The sequence below is a fragment of the Ovis aries genome, chromosome 22 (assembly GCF_016772045.2).
Source record: "Ovis aries strain OAR_USU_Benz2616 breed Rambouillet chromosome 22, ARS-UI_Ramb_v3.0, whole genome shotgun sequence".
Lineage (NCBI taxonomy): Eukaryota > Metazoa > Chordata > Mammalia > Artiodactyla > Bovidae > Ovis > Ovis aries.
In genome coordinates, this window is record NC_056075.1 from 23,700,232 (window position 1) to 23,722,216 (window position 21,985).

The 21,985-nt window shown below is 48.3% G+C and overlaps 1 protein-coding gene across 2 annotated transcripts in view; it reads left to right on the forward strand.

Annotated features, from left to right (window-relative positions):
- The window catches only part of PDCD11 (programmed cell death 11), a 42,632-nt gene extending 21,679 nt beyond the window's left edge, over positions 1-20,953 (forward strand). The window contains exons 20-36 of one of the 2 annotated variants that reach the window (XM_012102869.5): positions 1,532-2,073; positions 3,021-3,083; positions 8,325-8,433; positions 10,034-10,123; positions 10,303-10,408; positions 10,832-11,009; positions 13,029-13,085; positions 13,869-13,991; positions 14,542-14,664; positions 15,009-15,309; positions 15,514-15,630; positions 17,164-17,313; positions 17,525-17,775; positions 18,457-18,625; positions 19,109-19,262; positions 19,758-19,923; positions 20,623-20,953. In XM_012102869.5, coding sequence (XP_011958259.3) covers positions 1,532-2,073; positions 3,021-3,083; positions 8,325-8,433; positions 10,034-10,123; positions 10,303-10,408; positions 10,832-11,009; positions 13,029-13,085; positions 13,869-13,991; positions 14,542-14,664; positions 15,009-15,309; positions 15,514-15,630; positions 17,164-17,313; positions 17,525-17,775; positions 18,457-18,625; positions 19,109-19,262; positions 19,758-19,923; positions 20,623-20,791 — 2,868 coding nt within the window. In that variant the 3' untranslated portion in view covers positions 20,792-20,953. The remainder of the gene's footprint in view (positions 1-1,531; positions 2,074-3,020; positions 3,084-8,324; positions 8,434-10,033; positions 10,124-10,302; positions 10,409-10,831; positions 11,010-13,028; positions 13,086-13,868; positions 13,992-14,541; positions 14,665-15,008; positions 15,310-15,513; positions 15,631-17,163; positions 17,314-17,524; positions 17,776-18,456; positions 18,626-19,108; positions 19,263-19,757; positions 19,924-20,622) is intronic. The other variant, XM_004020161.6, reaches the window with a different exon arrangement.
- The last annotated feature ends 1,032 nt before the right edge of the window (positions 20,954-21,985 follow it).

The following is a 21,985-nucleotide window of genomic DNA, read 5'->3' on the forward strand; positions in this document are numbered from 1 at the left end:
GGTGTACCTGTTGTTCTGGTGTGCCTTTTTTTTTTTGCTTTTTTGACCAAGCTGTGTGGCTTGCCGGATCTTGGTTCCCTGACCAGGGATTGAACCTAGGCCCTGGCAGTGACATCACCAGGTCACAACCATGGGACAGCCCGGGAATTGCCCTGGTGTGCTTGTTAGTAGCAGTGACTTTCACTCTAGTTCAGGCGGATGAATCACATGGTCACCCTGATAAGGGCCAAGCTGGTGTCATAGAGGAGAGCAGCAGGCAGATGGTGACTGTAGGGCTCTGACCGATTGAGGAGTCCCTGCAGAGGAGTGGAAACCACTGTCTGCTTGTTGCCACGTGAGAGCATCTGGGTTAGTGTTGCTAAGGCACTGAATTTTAAGAGAAGGCAGAATTTAATTTTTTTTTTAAAAAATAGGTGTGGGAAATGTTAGAAACTCTTTTTTAAACATCATGTGAACCAAACAGAACATGTCTGTGGGTAGTCTGACTCCAGGCTGTTCATCTGCACAAATAAAGAATAGCTTTATTCTGCACAGGCAAAGAATAGCTTCAAGAAAGCTCTCAAAATGAGTGGTATTTTCTCTCCAGATGACACATATATTTCATCATTTTCTGAAGTACTTATTAAGCTCCTCATTGCATAGGGTATGTTTCAGAGGATTATATAGATGTAATCCTTAACCTCTAGTTGCTTCTAATTTTGAGACTTTGAGACACAGAGAGAAATAGCAAACAGTATTAACCCCTCACTAAGCTTTCTAACAGGGTTTCCCGGGTGGCACTAGTGGTAAAGACCCTCCCTGCCAGTGCAGGAGACGTAAGAGACGCAGGTTCAATCCCTGGGTTGGGAAGATCCCTTGGAGGACGGCACGGCAACCTTTTTCAGCATTCTTGCCTGGAGCATCCCCATGGACAGAGGAGCCTGGTGGGCTACTGTCATAGGGTCGCAAAGAGTCGGACACGATTGAAGCAACTTAGTATGCATGCATACAAGCTTTCTAGTAGGCCCCATTTCCATTTTATCGTCTGAGTGAAGCTGGCACTGCTGTAAAGGCGTGAGCACAGAGTGGATGATGGGGAAGGATAGGCTACATCCTCATACACAGTAAGCTGTCGGTAATGACTCCTGTTGGCTGAGTGAAAGCACTGGATGGAGAGCTGCAGGACTAGGAGAGCGGGGACCACAGTGTTGTGTTAAAGCTGGAGCACCGTTAGCGGCCACCCGGCTGTACACCAGAGTCACCTGTAAAGTTCTGCTTTCGCCAGTTGTAGGATAGGACTGGGAATCTGAATTCAAAACAGAAGCTAACTCCAGGTGATCCTGAGTGTGTTCCTTGAGTGTGATCATGTCGACAGCCTCAGAATACAGGAGGGGAAATTGGGTCCTGGGAGTGGAGGCTAGTTTATTCCAGCTCACGTGAGCCTTGGGTCCCCGGGACTTAGCGGGCTTCCTCAGTCACACCCTGCCCAGTGGGTGAGGACTGTGTCCTTGTGCTTTGTAAGAAGCAGGGATGGTGGTTTTCTGTTTTCCAGCTGAAGAAAGGTAGTGACCTCCAGGCCATTGTGCAGCACTTGGAGGAGTCCTTTGCCGTCGCCTCCTTGGTAGAAACTGGCCACCTCGCAGCTTTCTCCCTGACCTCTCACCTGAACGACACCTTCCGCTTTGACTCAGAGAAATTGCAGGTGGGGCAAGGCGTCTCCCTAACCCTCCAGACCACAGAACCAGGAGTGACCGGTCTCCTTTTAGCTGTTGAGGGGCCAGCTGCTAAGAGGACCATGAGACAGGCCCGGAAGGACTCAGAGACAGTCGACGAGGATGAGGAAGTGGATCCAGCTCTGGTCATAGGGACTGTAAAGAAGCACACCCTGTCCATTGGGGACATGGTCACGGGGACTGTCAAGTCCATTAAGCCTACCCATGTGGTTGTGACCCTGGAAGATGGCATCATTGGCTGCATCCATGCCTCCCACATTCTAGATGATGTTCCAGTGGGCACATCTCCTACTGCCAAGCTGAAAGTTGGGAAGAAAGTCACTGCCCGAGTGATTGGCGGGAGAGACATGAAGACCTTCAAGTATGGAAACTTAGGGCAAGGGGCTGGCTTTTTTTTTTTTAGGTTTGTTTTTGTTTATGCAGAGGGTCTGGCTTTGAGGAGAGCTTGCTGTAATTGTGGGAGAAGGGATGGGAACTGGAGCAGGTTCAAAAATTGTCGTATGTCACATTTTTTCTTTAGTTCACCAAAATATTCACCAAAGAGTCCCTTTGTCTCTCTTTATTTTTTTAATGGTGTATAAGGTAGTGGTATAAGAGCATTCATTCCAGTCAGATCTGGGTTGAATTCCAGATTTGCCACTCAAAATTACATGACCATGAGTTAAACAGTTCCTTAGCTCTCTCAGTTTTATTTTCCTAATTTGTAAAGTGAGAGTGATAATAGTGACTACCCTGTAGGGCCATTGCAGTGACTGGAAAAAGAACACCTAGTGTGGAGTGTGCCTGCTAGGTTGTCTGACGCATAGTTATTGCTCAGGATATATCAGCAGGTACTATAATCCACTCTCCAGCACATACCTTAATTGTATTCGTTTACTTTAACTCAAGTCACAGTATGTTATTGCTGCAGAAGTCCTTGCTATAAGAAAACCAAAAGAAGAATTCTAAGTCTAGCCAATAATTTGCATATTAATTTCAGTACCTGTGGGAACTTCGGTAAGTCATTTATTCTCTCTAGACCTCAATTTCCTTCTTTTTAGAATGAAAGAGTTGGAGTATATTATCTGTAAGGAAAATTCATTTCAGGGTTTAATATGATAATCCCAAAAGATCAGATGAGCTAATTTCTGAACGTTGACTCAAACGTTGAGAATGGAAACCCTCAAGCCTGATGTTACCAGGGGGTGGTGTGGCGGTGGAATGGGTGGTTTTTTTAAGCTTGGTTGAGTGGGAAGTTAGAAATTCTGATCTCCAGATTATAGTGTGACAGAGAATAGGAGAATTGATTTGACTTTATTTCTTTTCCAGGTTTCTCCCAATAAGTCATCCCAGATTTATTCGAACCATCCCAGAGCTGAGTGTTCGGCCAAGGTGAGGGGAACTCCAGTGGTTCCGTAGGAAGAGCTTGGGCTTTGGAGTCAGGAACCTGAATTCTTAGTCTTAATTCAGCCAGCATTGTGACTTATTTTGCCTCTCTGTCCAGGTTGTCTTTTTTTCTTCGGCAGGGATATTTGTCTGGTTTCTCAGTATAGCTAAATTAGAGAGATTAGATGAAAATCAATGTGAAAGCTGTATTCAGAGTTTAAGTATCAATTTAAAGGCTGATTGCAAGTCTGTTTGTTGATGTTTGACAAACATTTTTGCTCTCAACCTAGTATTCTCAGTTCAGTTCAGTCACCTTAGTCGTGTCCAACTCTTTGCAACCCCATGGACTGCAGCACGCCAGGCTTCTCTGTCCGTCATCAGCTCCCAGAGGTTACTCAAAAACTCATGTCCATTGAGTTGGTGATGCTATCCAACCATCTCATCCTCTGTTGTCCCCTTCTCCTCCAGCTTTCAATCATTCCCAGCATTAGGGTCTTTTCAAATGAGTCAGTTCTTCACATCAGGTGGCCAAAGTATTGGAATTACAGCTTCAGCATCAGTCCTTCCAATGAGTATTCAGAACTGATTTCCTTTAGGGTGAACTGGTTTGATCTTCCAGTCCAAGGGACCCTCAAGAATCTTCTCCAACGCCATAGTTCAAAAGCATCAATTCTTTGGTGCTCAGCTTTCTTTATAGTCCAATTCTCACATCCATATATGACTACTGGAAAAACCATAGCCTTGACTAGATGGACCTTTGTTGGCAAAGTAATGTCTCTGCTTTTTAATATGCTGTCTAGGTTGGTCATAGCTTTTCTTCCAAGGACCAAGCGTCTTTTTAATTTAATGGCTGCAGTCACCATCTGCAGTGATTTTGGAGCCCCAAAAAAGTCTGTCACTGTTTCCTCATTTATTTGCCATGGAGTGATGGGACCAGATGCCATGATCTTAGTTTTCTGTATGTTAAGGGTTTTTTTGAATGTTGAGTTTTAAGCCAACTTTTTCACTCTCACTTTCAAGAGTCTCTTTAGTTCTTTGCTTTCTGCCATAAGGGTGATCGTCTGCATATCTGAGATTATTGATATTTCTTCTGGCAATCTTGATTCCAGTTTATGCTTCATCCAGTCCAGCAATTTTCATGATGTACTCTGCATAGAAGTTAAATAAGCAGGGTGACAGTATACAGCCTTGATGTACTCCTTTCCTGATTTGGAACCAGTCAGTTCCATGTCCAGTTCTAACTGTTGCTTCTTGACCTCCATACAGATTTCTCAGGAGGCAGATAATGTGGTCTGGTATTCTCATCTCTTTTAAGAATTTTCCACAGTTAGTTGTGACCCACACAGTCAAAGGCTTTGGTGTAGTCAATAAAGCAGAAGCAGATGTGTTTCTGGAATTCTTTTGCTCTTTTGATGATCCAGCGGATGTTGGCAGTTTGATCTCTGGTTCCTCTGCCTTTTCTAAAACCAGCTTGAATCTGGAATTTCATGGTTCATGTACTGTTGAAGCCTGGCGTGGAGAATTTTGACCGTTACTTTGCTAGTGTGTGAGATGAGTACAATTGTGTGGTAGTTTGAGCATTCTTTGGCATTGCCTTTCTTTGGGATTAGAATGAAAACTGGCCTTTTCCAGTCCTGTGGCCACTGCTGAGTTTTCCAAATTTGCTGGCATATTGAGTGCAGCACTTTCACAGTATCATCTTTCAGGATTTGAAATAGCTCAACTGGAATTGCATCACCTCCACTAGCTTTGTTCATAGTGATGCTTCCTAAGGCCCACTTGACTTCACATTCCAGTATATTTGGCTCTAGGTGAGTGATCACACCATCATGGTTATCTGGGTCATGAAGATCTTTTATAGTTCTATATATTCTTGCCACCTCTTCTTTAATATCTTCTGATTCTGTTAGGTCCATACCATTTCTATCCTTTAATGTACTCATCTTTGCATGAAATGTTCCCTTGGTATCTCTGATTTTCCTGAAGAGATCTGTAGTCTTTCCCATTCTATTGTTTTCCTCTATTTCTTTGCATTGATCACTGAGGAAGGCTTTCTTATCTCTCCTTGCTATTTGGAACCCTGCATTTAAATGGGTGTATCTTTTCTCCTTTGCCTTTCGCTTCTCTTCTTTTCACTGCTATTTGTAAGGCCTCCTCAGACAACCTGTTTGCCTTTTTGCATTTCTTTTTCTTGGGGATGGTCTTGATCACTGCCTGCTGTATAATGTCATGAACCTCCGACCATAGTTCTTCAGGCACTCTTATCAGCTCTAATCCCTTGAATCTGTTTGAACCTAGTATTCTAGAACTCAGTAATTCCCTAAACATACACCGTGTAGCCAAGAATACTTGTTCTTTGAGTGTGGACTACTGCTTGGTGACTGAAAATTTTAGGTCATACTCTAGTGGATTATGCAAAGGGATGTTCCACAAGGGATTCTGAGTGAACTAGTAGAACTAGTAGTAGACGAGTAGAACTGGTAGTTCTTTGTAGTGGTGGATCCAATTTATCTGGGGTCATTCTTTCAGAGAATCTTAAGCATGTTGGCCTGTGGGCCTGTCTGCTTCTGCTTCCCAATTAAAAAAACAAACAAACAAAAAAAAAAACCCAGCCTCTTGGAACTGAATAGGCCATCCATGAATGAAGCTGCTGCTGCTACTGCTAAATCACGTCAGTCGTGTCCGACTCTGTGCGACCCCATAGACGGCAGCCCACCAGGCTCCGCCGTCCCTGGGATTCTCCAGGCAAGAACACTGGAGTGGGTTGCCATTTCCTTCTCCAATGCATGAAAGTGAAAAGTGAAAGGGAAGTCGCTCGGTCATGTCCTCTCTTAGCTACCCCACGGACTGCAGCCCACCAGGTTCCTCCGTCCATGGGAGTTTCCAGGCAAGAGTACTGGAGTGGGTCGCCAGTGCCTTCTCCAGTGCTTCTGCAGAGTCAGGCCCCCATCCATCCAGGCTGTAAGTCTTATGTGCCTAGGGTGTTACGCAAGGACAGGACAACTTAAACAACTTCCTGAGGTTAAGATTTGATCAGCATCCCAAAGGGATTAGAACAGAAGTGGAATAGTTCTTCGAGGGCTTGTGTCTGAGATAGGGAAATACGTCTGAACCCTGAGCACCAGATGCTGACAATACTGTGGCAGTGTGGGTCAAACCAGGAAATGAGTGCATTCCATTGAGGAGATGGGGGATGGAGAGTTACAATAACAGACAGACAGATGGACAGGTAAAACTCTAGCACATCTTTCACCTCCTCTGTGCACCTGTGTTGTATTGTTAATTATTTTATTTTAATCAACGCCTCTGAGAAGCATAGTATAAACATAATGGTATAACTGCTGTGTTTCTCAAATGCTTTTGTTTAAAATCATGTATCTTGAAGTCAGGAGGGAAAACATTTGTTTAATCTATGGTGTTGACTAACTTGACAAAATGCCGCCATGTTTTCATTCCCACTTAGATATGGAGATCTCCTGCCCAAAGAGAATGTCCTGTATCTTGGAGCAGAGTTCAGGGTGGGTGAGGGTCTCTCAAACTAGATGAGATGTTTCCTGATTAATTAATTATTCATTTGGAGGGGCTGCAGTTAGGAGAGCAGACGGTTCAGGAATCTTTATGTGTGTCTTTGGAATTCCTGCTAGTCGCTGAATTTTCTCTTGGCATTAAAGCAGTTATGGCTGCCTTTTTTTTTTTTTTTTTTTTTTGAGAGAAAGGTAAAGTAAAATAATTTGGGAAAAAGAAAAAAGGTAACACATACTTGTAATGTGTGTTTGTGGTTTATTAAAAAAAATTTTTTTTCTAGCTTATACAGCAGTCATCTATTTTCTCATGATATTGGAGACTTTTGGTCTGAGACAGAGGTATCAGCAGAGTTTGTGCCTCTGAGGTCTGTCTCAGCTTGCAAATGGCTCTCTCCTCCCTATGTCTTCATATGGGCTTTTCTTTGTATTTATCTGTGTTCTAATCTTTTTTCAAATTTTTTTTATTGTGGTGAAAACGCAATGTAAATTTACCCTCTTACCATATTGTTAGCTATATGCACAGTTGTTGTAAACAGATCTCTAAACCTTTTCATCTTGCGTTAACTAAAACTCTGTACCCATTCATTTCCTGCTCACCTCCCAGCCTCTTGCAACCATCATTCTACTTTGTTTCTCTGAGTTTGAGTTTGATGTCTTTAGATGCCTCATATAAGGGGAGTCATGCATAGTCCTCCTGTGACTGGTTTATTTCACTTAGTACCATGTTCTCAAAGTTCATAGGATATCTGTATTTCCGCTTTACTTGTATATGAGTTTCCTGTGGTTTTTATATTCACCAGTACTTGGCTATTATATGTTACAGTTTTATCAGTGTTACTTGTACCATTTTATTGACAAGTTCTGTTTTGTTTTAGAAATTTGAATGGGTAAGCTGGGCTGGGTTGGAACAATGGGAGCTCTGTGCTTCCTTTGAAGTGATTTGTAGACTGATAATTTTCAGACCACATCTCCTCGTTGCTTTTCTGCATAGACAAAGAGAATCATGAAAGTGATAATGCCAAGGTAGTACTCTTGCCTGGAATATCCCATGGACGGAGGAGCCTGGTAGGCTGCAGTCCATGGGGTCGCAAAGAGTCAGACACGACTGAGCGACTTCACTTTCACTTTTCACTTTCATGCATTGGAGAAGGACATGGCAACCCACTCCAGTGTTCTTGCCTGGAGAATCCCAGGGACGGGGGAGCCTGGTGGGCTGCCGTCTATGGGGTCGCACAGAGTCGGACACGACTGACGTGACTCAGCAGCAGCAGCATGGGACAGAGCCCTGAATTTTTGAGTCAGAAGCTCTGACTTGAGTTCCTGGGTCTGTAGCATAAAATGAGTTTAATAGTATCTTTCCTGTTTGAATCAGACATGAGAGTGTTGTCACATTCATTTGTGAAAGCAGTTCTGCAAACAGTAAAGCGGTAGCTCAAGCATTGAAATAAGTAAAGTCATTTCACTTTATTGTTGGCTACCTATTTTGTAGTTTGTTCATACCTAGGTGAGTGAGTTGGAAAGGATTAACTTTCATGCAGGTATTGTGAATATTTATTCCCCTTTGTGGACAGAAATGGAGGTGTGCATGGTTGGTGTGTATATGTTGGTGTGTATGTGTTAGGGGAGTCCAGTAAAATTAATCCAAGGCCAGTTGGGGGAGATGGTCTCAAGCTAGGAGCTTATAGAGATTGGTTTACTCTTTCCATTGCCTTTCTGCGAACAGTGAGCTGAAGGAGGATGGCCATACTGCTCTCAACACTCACTCTGTAAGCCCCTTGGAGAAGATTAAACAGTATCAGGCTGGTCAGACTGTGACTTGCTTCTTGAAGAAGGTGAGAAGTGCATGCCCTGCAATGCAGTGCTGTCTTTCTTATAGAAGAAAGGGGGGAGGAACTGGCAATGACCACTTGCACTAGGCTTTGATTCTATGCTTGCTGCCTTGCTGATGTGTGGGAGACAGTAAAGCCCTCTGCTCCTAGAAAACATCTGGTCTATTCAAGGAGCTAAATTTATGGCTTCCAAACAGCAAGCAACTCACAGTTCTACGTGTTTGTAGATTTCTTGTACAAAATAGACAGAAAAATACATCATAGAGCAAGAATTTGAATCCAGTACTTTATCTTAAATAATGTAAAATTCATATTTCTGTGTCCACAAATAAAGTTTTATTGGAATATACAAAAATAAAACATTTTATTTAAAATAAAATATTGGATTTTAGATTTTTGCCTTTCATAAGGTTCAGGAACTGTGTAAAACAATATGTAAATTGGGTGTCAGATTATGTGTTCAAACCCTAAGTAGAATAGTAGTTGAGTAAAGGGAAGAGATCAGTGAGAACTGTACTGGTTAGAATATATCAGAGAGAAGGTCAAGATCTGTCTGGACTTGACCTTGAGGGGTAACTCCTCTTCAGTGTTGCCAGAGTCTTCCTGCATGAGCATCTGTCTAATGATGTCCATGATGCTTGATACCTTTAGTTACTTTTTCTCTGTAGATATTCATAAACCCTAGATGCCTTAGAGTAATATTTAAGGTTCTTCAGAGGGAATTCCCTGGTGGTCCAGTGCTTAGGACTTTTCACTTCCACTGCCAGGGGTATGGGTTTGATCCCTGGTTGGGGGCTAAGATCCATAAGTCACACAGTGTGGCCAAAAAAAAGGACTCTTTATAATCTGACCTCATGAATCTGGAGTACCAGTCATGCTGAAAACCTCTTTTTTCCCCCTTTATTTCTACACTGGGGTACTGTCTGTTCCCATTGCCTATAATTCAAGGTCTAGCACAGATAACCTTCCTTTCTCCTAGTTCTCCTATAGAGTCTGTAGCATATTATACTCCTGTGTGTTGCTTTCTGCTCTAGTCATTTGCATATTCATTCAACTTACTTTTTGCAGACAGTAATCTCTTTGAAGGCAGGGCCTGGCTGTTATCACTATCATGCTGTGTGTAGTGGCTGCTTGATAAATGCTTTTTGAGTTGACCTGAAAATTGGGGTGTATATTTAGGGTAGAGCACTGTATCAGTAGAAAAATCTAAACTGATTTAGAAATGAGATGTTAGTCCCTGAAGGCTGTTAACTCACTGTGCGCAACTGAGCTTAGAGGAGGCTGTGAGGTTGGGATTGGTTCTACTGCTTGAGGACGTTATCTCTGAGGCCTTTTCTGCCTCCTCATCAGCTGAGGCACCAGGAAGGATGTGTGTTCTGCTGGGCCGGTGGAGGCTCTGAGCTAGACTTGAGTAAAGCCTGTGAGAAGTGGAGGGTGGGCAGGGGGATTGGGCCGTGGGGGGGAGTTCCTGTTACTTGGGAAAATGTAGGAGTAGGGCCCTTTCAGTGTGATTTTAGGAGTGTCTGCTTTAGTGAAAGGAAAAGATGAGATGCTTGTATCTGCCCTATTCCATTTCTTCTCTTGTTTTTTTTTTCCCTCCTAGTACAACATGGTTAAGAAATGGCTCGAGGTGGAGATTGCTCCAGACGTCCGAGGGAGAATTCCCTTGTTGCTTACATCTCTTAGCTTCAAGGTTAGTGTGCCTGAGATGCCTGGAGAGGAAACCTCAGCTCCCTGAGCTCGAGTTAATCCTTGGTGTATGCTCACAGTGGGGACAGGGATCCGTCCCATAGGGGATACTTACCGTACTGTGGTTTTAGATAAATGACAGGCCTTTCTTCAAACATCAAAGGAAATTTTTTATCCTTCTAGGTTCTGAAACATCCAGATAAGAAGTTCCAGATTGGCCAGGCCCTGAAGGCCACCGTGGTTGGCCCAGCAGATTCCTCCAAGGCCTTCTTGTCTCTTTCACTCATAGGTGTGGTGATGAAATGGGACCTGGTCAAGGAAGGGAGGGGGTGGAAAGGGTTGGGAGAAGGCCTTAGTCATCGCCCAGGTTGAGGGATGCCATGGATGTCAGCATCCTCAGGAATTCTACTGCAGAGGCTGTGTCCTTGGAACAGCTTTTCTCTTGGGGCTTTGCTCTGTGGCCTGTGTCTGAGACACCTTTACCTACAGTTGTTTTTCTTAGGTCTCTCAGAAAGGGTTGTCCAGCACTCGGCCTTGGCATCCTTGACCACGTGGTACAGTGGTCTGGGTCTGTGTGATCATTCTGGTCCACTCATTCTAAACACCCTGAGCCCAGACACCTTCACCTCCTGCCAGCCTCTGCTTGGCTACTGTCTCAGCTTCTTTCTTGGCTCACTTCTTCTTCCCTGCATCTGGTTCATTGTCTTGCCAGGTCCTCACAAGCTCAAGAAGGGGGAAGTGGCCATGGGCCGTGTGGTGAAGGTGACGCCCAAGGAGGGGCTGACCGTCTCCTTCCCCTTCGGGAGGGTTGGAAGAGTCAGCATGTTTCATGTGAGTGACTCCTACTCGGAGACGCGCCTGGAAGACTTCGCCCCACAGCAGATTGTCAGGTAGGCTGGACTCTTTAACTTTTTCCCACTATCTGTGGGATTGGTGGGGATTTTGGGGGTTTTGATTTTTTTTTAATTACAGGTGTGTGGTTTTGTACTGGAAAAAAAAAATAGTATATAAAGTGGAAACTGAACATTGCTGTTGCTCCTCTGTTTCTCCATCACTTTTGCTTCGGTTTCTTTTAAGACTCTAATATATGTAGTTACAATTTTCCCTTATGTAATAGCAGAATTTAATTTTCTATACTGTTCTGCAGCTTGCTTTTTCCTAATAGCAGTGACTCATGCACTTTTTCTTTCCTATGCTAGTGTTTCGAAACCTTCCTTGTTCTTTACCTTACTTTTATCATTTTTTTTTGAGTTGCGTTATGTGTTTTTTTTAAATCACAGTTTATATAAATAATTCTGTTGATGGACAGTAATGTTGAAGTGAGTATATTTGCACCTATGTTTGGATACTAGTGCAAGTATGTGTGTGAAATAAATTTCTAGAAGTAAAATTGATGGGTTAAATAATGTTATATATCTTGCCAAAGTGTCTTCCAAAAGGACTGTGCTAAATTTTATCTCTATTAACAGTTAATGTGTCTGTTCATTTTTCACACTTCTGTCAACACTGGGCATTTTTTTTGTGTGGCATGTGGGACCTTATTTCCCCAACTAGGGATCAAAACCATGTTCCCTGCATTGTGAGTGCAGACTTTTAACCACTGGACCACCAGGAAAGTCTCGAGACTGGGACTTAATTTTATCTAACACTGGATATTCTTAATTTTTAATCTTTGCCACTGAATAGGCCCAGGTTGATCTCTTAATTTAATCTGAATTTCTCATACTGGTCATTGTTCATGGTTATTGGCTGTTTGCATTTGTTCTATGCTTTGCTTGGTCAAGTTGCTTTATTAACTATTTTGGATGCACAGAAATGAACCTGCCTCAGAGTTTTGAAACTGTTCCTTAGCCTGAATAAACAAGCATTGCAGAGGCATATGTCATCTTGGTACAATACATACTTTTCTGACAGTCACACACAATTATCCAGCAATGGAGCAGGCACCTTCTGGAGGCTGAGACTGGAAAGCAGTAATTGCTCTTTCCCATCTCGAGTGTTCCAGCCACCAGCATCTGCCTTCATTCTCAGCCACTTGCCAGAGCTCAACAGCACAAAAATGCCCAGGGCCTAGAAGAAGAATGTCACAGAGAAATCCAGAATCATCTCTTTTCTTTAGGCTTACAAAATATGGATGTGATTTTTTTATTTTTAGCAAAATATTTTTTTTAGTAACCTTATAGTTAAGCATATGAGTAGTGTTCAGTTGTAGTTCCTTGACTCTCAAATGTGGATGATAAGTTAACTCCCCAAAGGCAGACAATCCCTTCAGGTCCTTCCCTGTGTTAAGGGCCGTGATGCCCTGGTGGGAAACACAGATGCTGTTGTGGGAGGATTTGGGCTGTATTGTTGCTGAGACCCTTCCTCCTGGTAAGATTCTCTACCCTGTGACTTTGGGCTATTACTTGCCATTTTCTGTGATGTGAGTGTGGAAGTCCCCTAGCAAGAGTAAACCCTACTTTCCCCCTGAAGCCTTCCCCTCTTAGGTCTCACTTGGGGGGCCACCTCTGAACTGTGAATCTGCAGTGGTCCTGGGCCGTCCCTGCCACGGTTCCTTGGGTGAGTCTCTCCATGAGATCAAACCCTCCCAACCCCTGACACGGGGCAGGTCTCATCTCCTGCGTGTTCCCCACGTGGCTCTGCATGCTTTCCAGAGAGCTTGCGTGTCCTCTGGTTTCCTCCTGCCAGCACCGTTCTTGGGTGAGAAGAGCAAGTAGCGCTGCTTTTACTTGATGGACTGAGGCCCAGAGAAGAGCCTTGTCCCGAGTCCCTCAGCAGGTGGTCAGCAGGACGAAGAGCAGAGCCCTCACTCTCGCCTGTTGCTCAGCCTTGTGAGAGGAAGCCGAGGCCCTCTCCCGTCTCCCAAGGTGCTGGGGTCTGCATTGCCTTCTCCTTTGCTCCCGTTCTAGGTGTTACGTCCTGTCCGCTGCAAGCCCTGTATTGACTTTGTCGCTGAGATCATCCAGGTGATTGTCTGTGTCATCGGGACAAGAATCGGGGAAGAACCTCCCAGGGGACTGAGGAGAGGCTGCGTGGATCTGACAGGGCTTTGGGCCTCCCAGCTTGCCTCACTGCTCACCTCCTTTATGCCCGGCCCTGTTTTTATCCAGAAAAGCTGAGGACATTCTAACTGTAGAAGAACCTGTCTGCTCAGGCTCTTGTTTCCCAGGGAAAGGTGCAGACATCCAGAGTGGGGCTTGGGCTTACCTGTTGGTGGTCCTGGTGAAGGGAGGTGATGTAGCCCCCAGCGTTACACAGCAGGGGCGAGTGCTGTCAAGTGGATTGGCCTGAAGTCATGGTTTGAAGTGGACATTTATGAGGCTTGACCATCTTCTCCTTGTTACTATTACCGCTGTCCGGAGCTGACAGGACTTCAGGAGAAGGTGGGGCTGGGCTCTGCAGGTGATGGCCTACTGACAGGTCCAGAGTCACCTTCTTACAAAGTGTTGTTACCTCAGGAGGTCTTCCCAGGTAACGCAGTGGTCAAGAATCCTCCCGCCAGTGAGGGAGATGCAGCAGGTGTGGGCCTGATCCCTGGGTGGGGAAGGTGCCCTGGAGCAGGAAATGGCAAGCAGCTCCAATATTCCTGTCTGGGAGATTCCATGGACAGAGGAGCCTGGCGGGCTACAGTCCATGGGCTGGCAGAGTCTGACATGACTGAGTGACTGAGTGCATTATCACGGGGGAGTCAGGGGTGAGGGTGGGCAGAGGGCTTAGAGGTATGTGTGTAAGCCTTTTTATTCCTTTAGGACGAACCCAGAGACGAAAAGCAAAATAACAGATCCAGAGATTAACTCCATCAAGGACCTTGAGGAAGGGCAGCTCTTGAGGGGCTTCGTCAAGTCCGTCCAGCCATCCGGCGTGCTCGTAGGGTGAGTGAGGCGGAGCCTGGGGACGTGGACCAGCCCCGTGTCCTCCAGGAGCCTGTCCTGGTTGGCCCCCGCTGTTCCCTCAGTCACCACCTCTGAAGGAACGTGTAGGGAGGAGACTGAGTTCCCACAGTGTTTTAAATTCCAGGTCTTTTCATACTTTTAAAAAAGTTGTAAATTATTCTTCTGTTTGGTGTTTTGGACAAAGAATGTGGCATGTCACGATTCGCGAGCGTTCTGCGAGCTGCCAGCGCCAGTCGCTGCAGCCTCCTTGCTGTTACTGTGTTTTCTTATTTCCTTCTGTCCTTCTAGCAGCTTTTGAGTTGTGTGTTGTGATGCTCTGATATGGGGTGAAAAATACCTTTCTATTATATCTTCATTATGCTAGATGTTTTTTCCAGTCTACAAAGCCCTCTTTATTTAGTTGAATGCCAAGAACCATCTGTTGTAAATCCTTGTCCCACTTGGGTCTCTGGGAGGGCACGGGCTCTAGCTTGGCTGGGACTCCGTTGCCGTGTTTACGACCATGGGACGCTTGTCTCTCTCCCGTCAGCCTTGGCCCCTCAGTTACGGGTTTGGCCCAACACCCGCACGTCTCCCAGCACAACCAGTCCAAGAACGCTCCTTATGACAGACACCTCCCTGAGGGGAAGCTGCTCACAGCCAAGGTCCTACGGTGGGTGCCCTCTCTCTCTCTTACCCCTTTCTCTGGGAACCCTGGGAGGAGATTGAGAGCTAAATTTTAAACATCATGGCCTAGGTAATGGTAAATGTGGTCCATGAACTCCCTTTGTTTGGCACCTTCTGCCTCAGCTCCTGAAAGCAGGTGTGTACTTTTCTTTGCACAGCACCTGTAGTTGAGGCCGGAGGAAGGGGCAGCACAGCCATGCTCTGTATTTTTCTAAGTGTCGTACGATGTGTGGGTCATTCCTAAGATGACTGAATGGATTGCAGGGCAGGTTGGGGCAGGACCCACTGTACTGTGTTGTCCTCGTCATCCACTCTGTCGTCCTGTCGTAGCCTGAACCATCAGGAGAGCCTGGTAGAGCTGTCACTCCTCCCCGATGCCACTGGAAAGCAGGACGCGCGTTCTGCCCCCTTGAGACAGCCACCTCCAAAGCAAGAGGGGAGGGAAACGGAGGCAGTGGAGAGAAACCACGAAGGAAAAGCAAAGGAGAAGCAGCAGCAGAAACAGAAAGAGAAGAGAACTGGCAAGGGGCAGGATGGGGCGCAGCCACCCAGCAAGGATAAGAAAGAGCCCCAGAAGCCCCAGGCAAAGAAGCTGGGCAAGCGGCCGCACCCCGAGTCCGGCAGTGAGCAGGTAGGGCCCTCGGGAAGATGGCCTCCCCTCACGTGGAAGGCGAGCCTTTCAGAAGCTACCAGCAGCTGCCTCGCCGCAGCCTCTTGGACTGAGAGCAGCTGAGTTTGTGTAGGGCACTGGGTGCTGCTGGGAGGGCCGGGATCAAGCACCCCATGGGCCGTGAAGAGAAGCGAGGCTCAGCATCGTCCCTGCCTGTCATCCCAGGAAATCGGGAGCAAGAAGCAGAAGAAAGCTGTCCTGTCTGAGGAGGACGACAGTGGTGTGGAAGTGTATTACCGAGAAGGAGAAGAAGAGGCAGAAGAGATGAGCATGTTGCCCAAGGTGAGGGGCGGCAGGATTGGGGAGGAGGGCTGCTCCGGGAGGAGAGTCCCTGGTCTCCTGCCTGAGGACTGGGCTGTCATCAGCACCCCTTTCTTGTCCTCATTTTCTTTAAAATAGGAAAAGGTGGCGAGGCTAGTTTCCTCAGTTGGTCATCAGGTCCTAAGGACAGGGCCCCTGCTTAACTGTTGAATAGGCTTAAAAGTCAATTCTAATCCACATTTATTCAGTTCAGTTCAGTCGCTCAGTCGTGTCTGACTCTTTGTGACCCCATGAATTGCAGCACGCCAGGCCTCTCTGTCCATCACCAAATCCCGAAGTTCACCCAAAATCATGTGCATCGAGTCGGTGATGCCATCCAGCCATCTCATCCTCTGTCGTCCCCTTCTCCTCCTGCCCCCAATCCCTCCCAGCATCAGGGTCTTTTCCAATGAGTCAGTTCTTCGCATGAGGTGGCCAAAGTTCTTCCAATGAACACCCAGGACTGATCTCCTTTAGGATGGACTGGTTGGATCTCCTTGCAGTCCAAGGGACTCTCAAGAGTCTCCTCCAACACCACAGTTCAAAAGCATCAATTCTTCGGCACTCAGCTTTCTTCACAGTCCAACTCTCACATCCATACATGACCACAGGAAAAACCATAGCCTTGACTAGATGGACCTTTGTTGGCAAAGTAATATCTCTGCTTTTTAATATGCTGTCTAGGTTGGCCATAACTTTCCTTCCAAGGAGTAAGCGTCTTTTAATTTCATGGTTGCACCATCTGCAGTGATTTTGGAGCACAAAAAAATAAAGTCTGACACCGTTTCTACTGTTTCCCCATCTATTTCCCGTGAAGTGATAGGACCAGATGCCATGATCTTTGTTTTCTGAATGTTGAGCTTTAAGCCAACTTTTTCACTCCTCTTTCACTTTCATCAAGAGGCTTTTTAGTTCCTCTTCACTTTCTGCCATAAGGGTGGTGTCATCTGCATATCTCAGGTTATTGATATTTCTTCCGGCAATCTTGATTCCAGCTTGTGCTTCCTCCAGTCCAGCGTTTCTCATGACATACTCTGCATATAAGTTAAATAAGCAGGGTGACAATATACAGCCTTGACGTACCCCTTTTCCTGTTTGGAACCAGTCTGTAAGTGGAGCTAAATTAAATTAGTCAGGTGGTGGGAGAGCCAGCAAAGAAAGAAAGGCTTTTTCAGCCTGTCTGAGACTGTGTCTCCTTGTGAGAAATGAAGACAACCCCGAGGACCAGTGTGGAAGGGCTTCCCTGCCTCCCTCAGAGCGTTTGGCACACCTTTGTCCTACATTAATGTGTGTATGCATATGTAGCTTTTTAAAAAATTATTACTTAAGTTTAATTATTTACAAAGAAAGCTTTTCGTCACTCCTGTAAGTTTCCCCGGTGGACCAGCGTGTAGCCTGGTCTAGACCTCTAGTTTTCTGGGCATGGTGGGAGCCCCTCCTCCTGCAATGGGAAGGGGCTGGGGAGCAGGGGCCGCTGGGCCCAGTGCTGGCCTCACGTGTGCCTTTGATCCTCAGGAGAAGCTGACCAGGCCCGCAGAAGCGCCCCGGCTGCAGCTATCTTCCAGCTTCGTTTGGGACGTGGGTCTGGACACCCTGACCCCAGCCTTGCCACCTCACAGAGAGAGCTCGGACAGTGAGGAGGACGAGAAGCCAGAGCAAGCCACGGTGCCGTATCTTCCAGGGCATCACCTCTTTCACAGGGACCCTTGGGCTCCCATGCTCTGCCCTAAGCTCGGTGTCTCTTTGGGCAGGCGGGGCCGTCCCAGGCGGGGAGTGATTGCCAAGCCACGGACTGCCCTGCCGGCTCCTGGCTTCCACTGCAGACCTCTCTGGGTCTGAGGAGCAGACGACTCACTTGCTGCTCTGCTTTCCACAGCAGAAGAAGAAAAGCAAGAAGGAGAGGGAGCTGGAGAAGCAGAAGGCGGAGAAGGAGCTGTCCCGCCTCGAGGAGGCGCTGATGGATCCTGGGCGACAGCCGGAGTCGGCCGAGGACTTCGACCGACTGGTGCTGAGCTCGCCCAGCAGCTCCCTCCTGTGGCTGCAGTACATGGCCTTCCACCTGCAGGCCACGGAGATCGAGAAGGCCCGGGCCGTGGCTGAGAGGGCGCTCAAGACCATCTCCTTCAGGTCCCGGCCCCACCGTCCTGCTTTGGGCCCCATCTTTCCTCAGGGAGGGCCGTGTCTCCTCCGCAGGCCGGCAGCAGTTGGGGCGACTGCCACCAGGGCCCATGGCTTCACAGGCTTTCTCTCAGAGACGGCCCGGCCGTGACATAGATCTGCTGCTTTATATTTCATGGTCCTCTTCACTGAGAGAGCTAGGGTCACATTTCCATGAGTCCCTACACTTCAGGTGCCTCACTTGGAGAAAAGTAGAAGAGGAAAACTTGCCTCTCCGCATACCTGGGTGAAAATCCTGGTGTGGCCGTCTTCCAGGCCGAGGCTCTAGCAGGCTTCCCAAAAGCTAGTGAGGAGGGATGGTGCTCCTTTGCATCGTTATCTTGGCTTGAGGGGAGATTCAGACCACAGGTTCTGCCCTGTCCAGCCCAGCCCTCAGGCCAGTTTGAGATTGGTAGATTTCCTTCCCACGAATGGAGGTAGAAGCTAGGGGAGCCTCAGACCCCGCAGCCATGGATGGGCGTTCCTGCTCCCACGTGAGCTGCAGTGGGGCTCTCAGTGCCGGCTTGTTGGGGTGGGGACTGAGGACATGGGTGGAGCCTGGGGAGGGGATGTAGTCCCAGCCCCCTAGTTGGGAGTGGGGGCTCTTGGGGCTGAAAGGATGGACTCATGTGCTGACTATTCTCCCTCCAGAGAGGAGCAGGAGAAGCTGAACGTGTGGGTGGCCCTGCTGAACCTAGAAAACATGTATGGCTCCCAGGAGTCGCTGACCAAGGTCTTCGAGCGGGCTGTGCAGTACAATGAGCCTCTCAAGGTCTTTCTCCACCTGGCTGACATTTACACCAAGTCAGAGAAATTCCAGGTAGGGGTCTGGACCAGGCAGCCGGCTTCCAGAGGGGCCTCAGCCGCTCCTAGAAATCCCTGAGGCAGCAGGGACGTCTCGGGGAGGGGGGGAACCCCTGCCTCTGGGCCCAGTCCTGCCCCAGGCTTGCTCATCTTCAGGTGGGAGAAGCTGTTTCCCCCACCCTTGAGCCACCAACAGAGATGTCACAGATAGGAGGTGATGTGGCCCAGTCGCCCCTTTCCATCTCTCCTCGCCCTCATCGTGCTCACGCTGTCTCTAGTCTCGACGACCTCACGGCATGGGATTATGAGGGAGACTCCTCGGCACGTGCTCTCCTCATCCTGGGCGCCTGCCCTTTCCCGTCGCATATGTGGATCAGGGCCTGGACACTGAGGGAGCCCCTAAGCCCAGGGCTAGCTTCCCACGAGCGTAGCCATCTGTCTCTGCCGTTGCCCCCTCTGCTCTCACCTGCTCTCTCAGCTTACATCATTCTTCCCACAGGAAGCTGGCGAACTCTACAACCGGATGCTGAAGCGTTTCAGGCAGGAGAAAGCTGTCTGGGTCAAATACGGCGCCTTCCTTCTGCGGAGGGGAAAGGCGGAGGCCTGCCACCATGTGATGCAGCGAGCCCTTGAGTGCCTGCCTAAGAAAGAGCGTGAGTGCTCGTTCCTTCCTCCCACCCAGATCCTGAGCCCAGTAGACTGCCTGAGTCTGGGCAGGGGCGTGGGGGTCTTCTCGTCCAAGGGCTGGTTTAGGGAGGCCTTCTGGAGGGTGCTAGCTTGCTCTCTGTTGATTATATACTTGTGAAGATGTGCTCATGTTGCATTTTAAATGCTAAAACTCCAGAGGTTGAGGAACAAAAAAGGATTAGCATCAGTTCTTTTGCTTGTGCCTGCCTGCCCCACAGCCTACCTCCCATCCCCCATCCACCTTCCGGGCCCAGAGAGTAGAATGTCTGCCGTTTGGGAGTCATGGAGCAGTGCCCATCGGTGTATTTAGCCCTCAGCCCGCCCCTGCATCCGTCTTGTCATCACTGGGTCTCAGGACCCAAGGGCAGGGAATCAGGCATCGGGCTCTGTGCCCGTAGAGTCACGTGTTGTGATGAGGGCGTCTCTCTGCTTTCTGTGTCTGAGCCGTCCTCTCTCTGCAGACGTGGATGTGATTGCCAAGTTTGCGCAGCTTGAGTTCCAGCTAGGGGATGCAGAACGCGCCAGAGCCATTTTTGAGAGCACACTGAGCATCTACCCAAAGCGCACGGATGTCTGGTCGGTTTACATCGACATGATCATCAAGCACGGCAGCCAGAAGGAAGCCCGGTGAGCAGGGAGGGTGGGCTGAGCCTCATTCCCTGTGGCGGGGTGGGGGGCGGGCATCGACCACTCAGGAGTTTTAGCCCCGCAGCAGCTCCCAGCACCCCAGTTCTCTTACTCTGCCTGGAAAAACGGCTTTGACATGACACAGCAGGTTCTGTGGCATTCACATTTCCGATTTCTTTTTCTACCTCGGGGGCCAGCCACCGGTCTGGCTGGAACCTCGGCTGGGAGGTAGGCTGGCCCCAGGCCTGGGAGTCAGGAGACTGGGTTTTCCTCATAATTAATGCTGAGCCTGGCTCTCATTGTAAAGGGTGTTCACAGGCATGATCTCACCTGTCACCACCAGCATCCCCCCAAGACAGGGAGGATTAGAGATGGCTGGACTGAGGTCCAGAAAGAGTTGGTGCCCGCCCACGCCTCTCAGTGAGCTTTAAGCAGAGCTGTCCTCGCAGATCCACACCTCGCTGGCTGTCCCGTCCCATTAGCTCTGTCCTGATTCCCTGTGTGCCTTCAGGGCACTCGGCCCTGTAACATCTCAGTCTGCTCCTCTGGAAAGCAAGGCTGGACCTGACAGTTTATAATAGGAATAAAAATAAAGGTAGAAGTGGGAGTGCTCCAGAGCCTGAGAGCAGCGAGTGAAGGTCAGCCAGGAATCACGTGACCAGGGACCAAGAGGCAAACGCCATCTGCTCTCCCTCCCAGGGACATCTTCGAGCGGGTCATTCACCTGAGCCTGGCCCCCAAGCGAATGAAATTCTTCTTCAAGCGCTACCTGGACTACGAGAAGCAGCACGGCTCGGAGAAGGACGTGCAGGCTGTCAAGGCGAAGGCCCTGGAGTACGTGGAGGCTAAGAGCGCCGTGGTGGACTAGGGGCCGGCTGGCTCCAGGACACTGCGACAGCCTGCCCGACCCTCAGGCACCTGCGCTGTTGAGAAACTGTGTTGCCTGAGGACTCTATTTAAGTGCTGCTTTTTCTGCAGCATCCTTGGGGTAATCCCATCAAGATAAAAAATAATTTGAGATTTCTTATAATTCCTTTTCGCTTGTCTTAAGAACCAATTTGTTTCATCTTTTTCCTTTTCTGGGGCTGCTCAGTGGTTGCAGGCAGCAGGCTTCTGGGTCCCCAGGGAACCTGAGAGTCTCCTTCTTGGGAGGTCCCTGGGAGCAGGAATGGAGGGCCAACTCCCCACAACCCTGGAGTCAGGATCCCACTGTGGCCCTGGCGGGCTCTTGGTCCAGCAGGGGGTGTGAGTGGGGTGATCAGCAGGGTCCTGGGAGCAGGCCACACCCTTCTAGATTACGGCATCTCTGGACCTTGCCTCTGCCTCAGCTCCGTGGTACCTTGTGCCCCTTGGTGGAGGCTGTGAGGCTTGGGCAGGAGGAGAGGCAGAGCCCAGAAGGGAAATTCAGGGACCTGAGTGCCTGAGAGGAAGGTGACAGGTATCAGCTCAAACCAGCTGGTGATGTCTTCTCCGGGGGCCAGTGGGGCCAGATTACCCAACCTCTCTGAACTGGGTGCCTTGTTCGTGAAATGCGGTTAAACAGTCCTGCTTGAAGGATTTTATGGACTGAGTGAGAGCATGTATATTATGTGCTGCCACAGGGCCTGGCACGTGCCTGCTCAGTGAGGACCTAGATTGACGTGCTGTGTGACCTTGGGAGACTACACGGATTCTCTCCCTGTTGCTCCCCTGAGGAGACCTTGCTGGGCAGAGGGCATTGACTGACTTGTTCCTTGGGACCTGAGGGAGAAGGGATGTGATGGGCCCGCTGCACCCCCACCTCCCTGTAAATTTCTCAGAAAGACTGTCTCTGCCTCCTTTGATAAGTAATAATCCTGTGTTCCTGAATTAAGAGGCCAGCCCAGACCCAGCTAGTTGAAGCCAGTTCATTTTTGGGTTGGTCTTAAGGGAATTAAAAGTTTCCTTGGGCAGAGCTTTAAATGTCCTGAGAGCTGGGGAGCTTTTCCGTGGGAAATGACTGAGTCCCATGAGAGACTGGGGCAGGGACAAGGGAGAGCGCATTGGAGGTCCTAGAAGTGGCGGAGGTGCTCAGGCAGGGCGG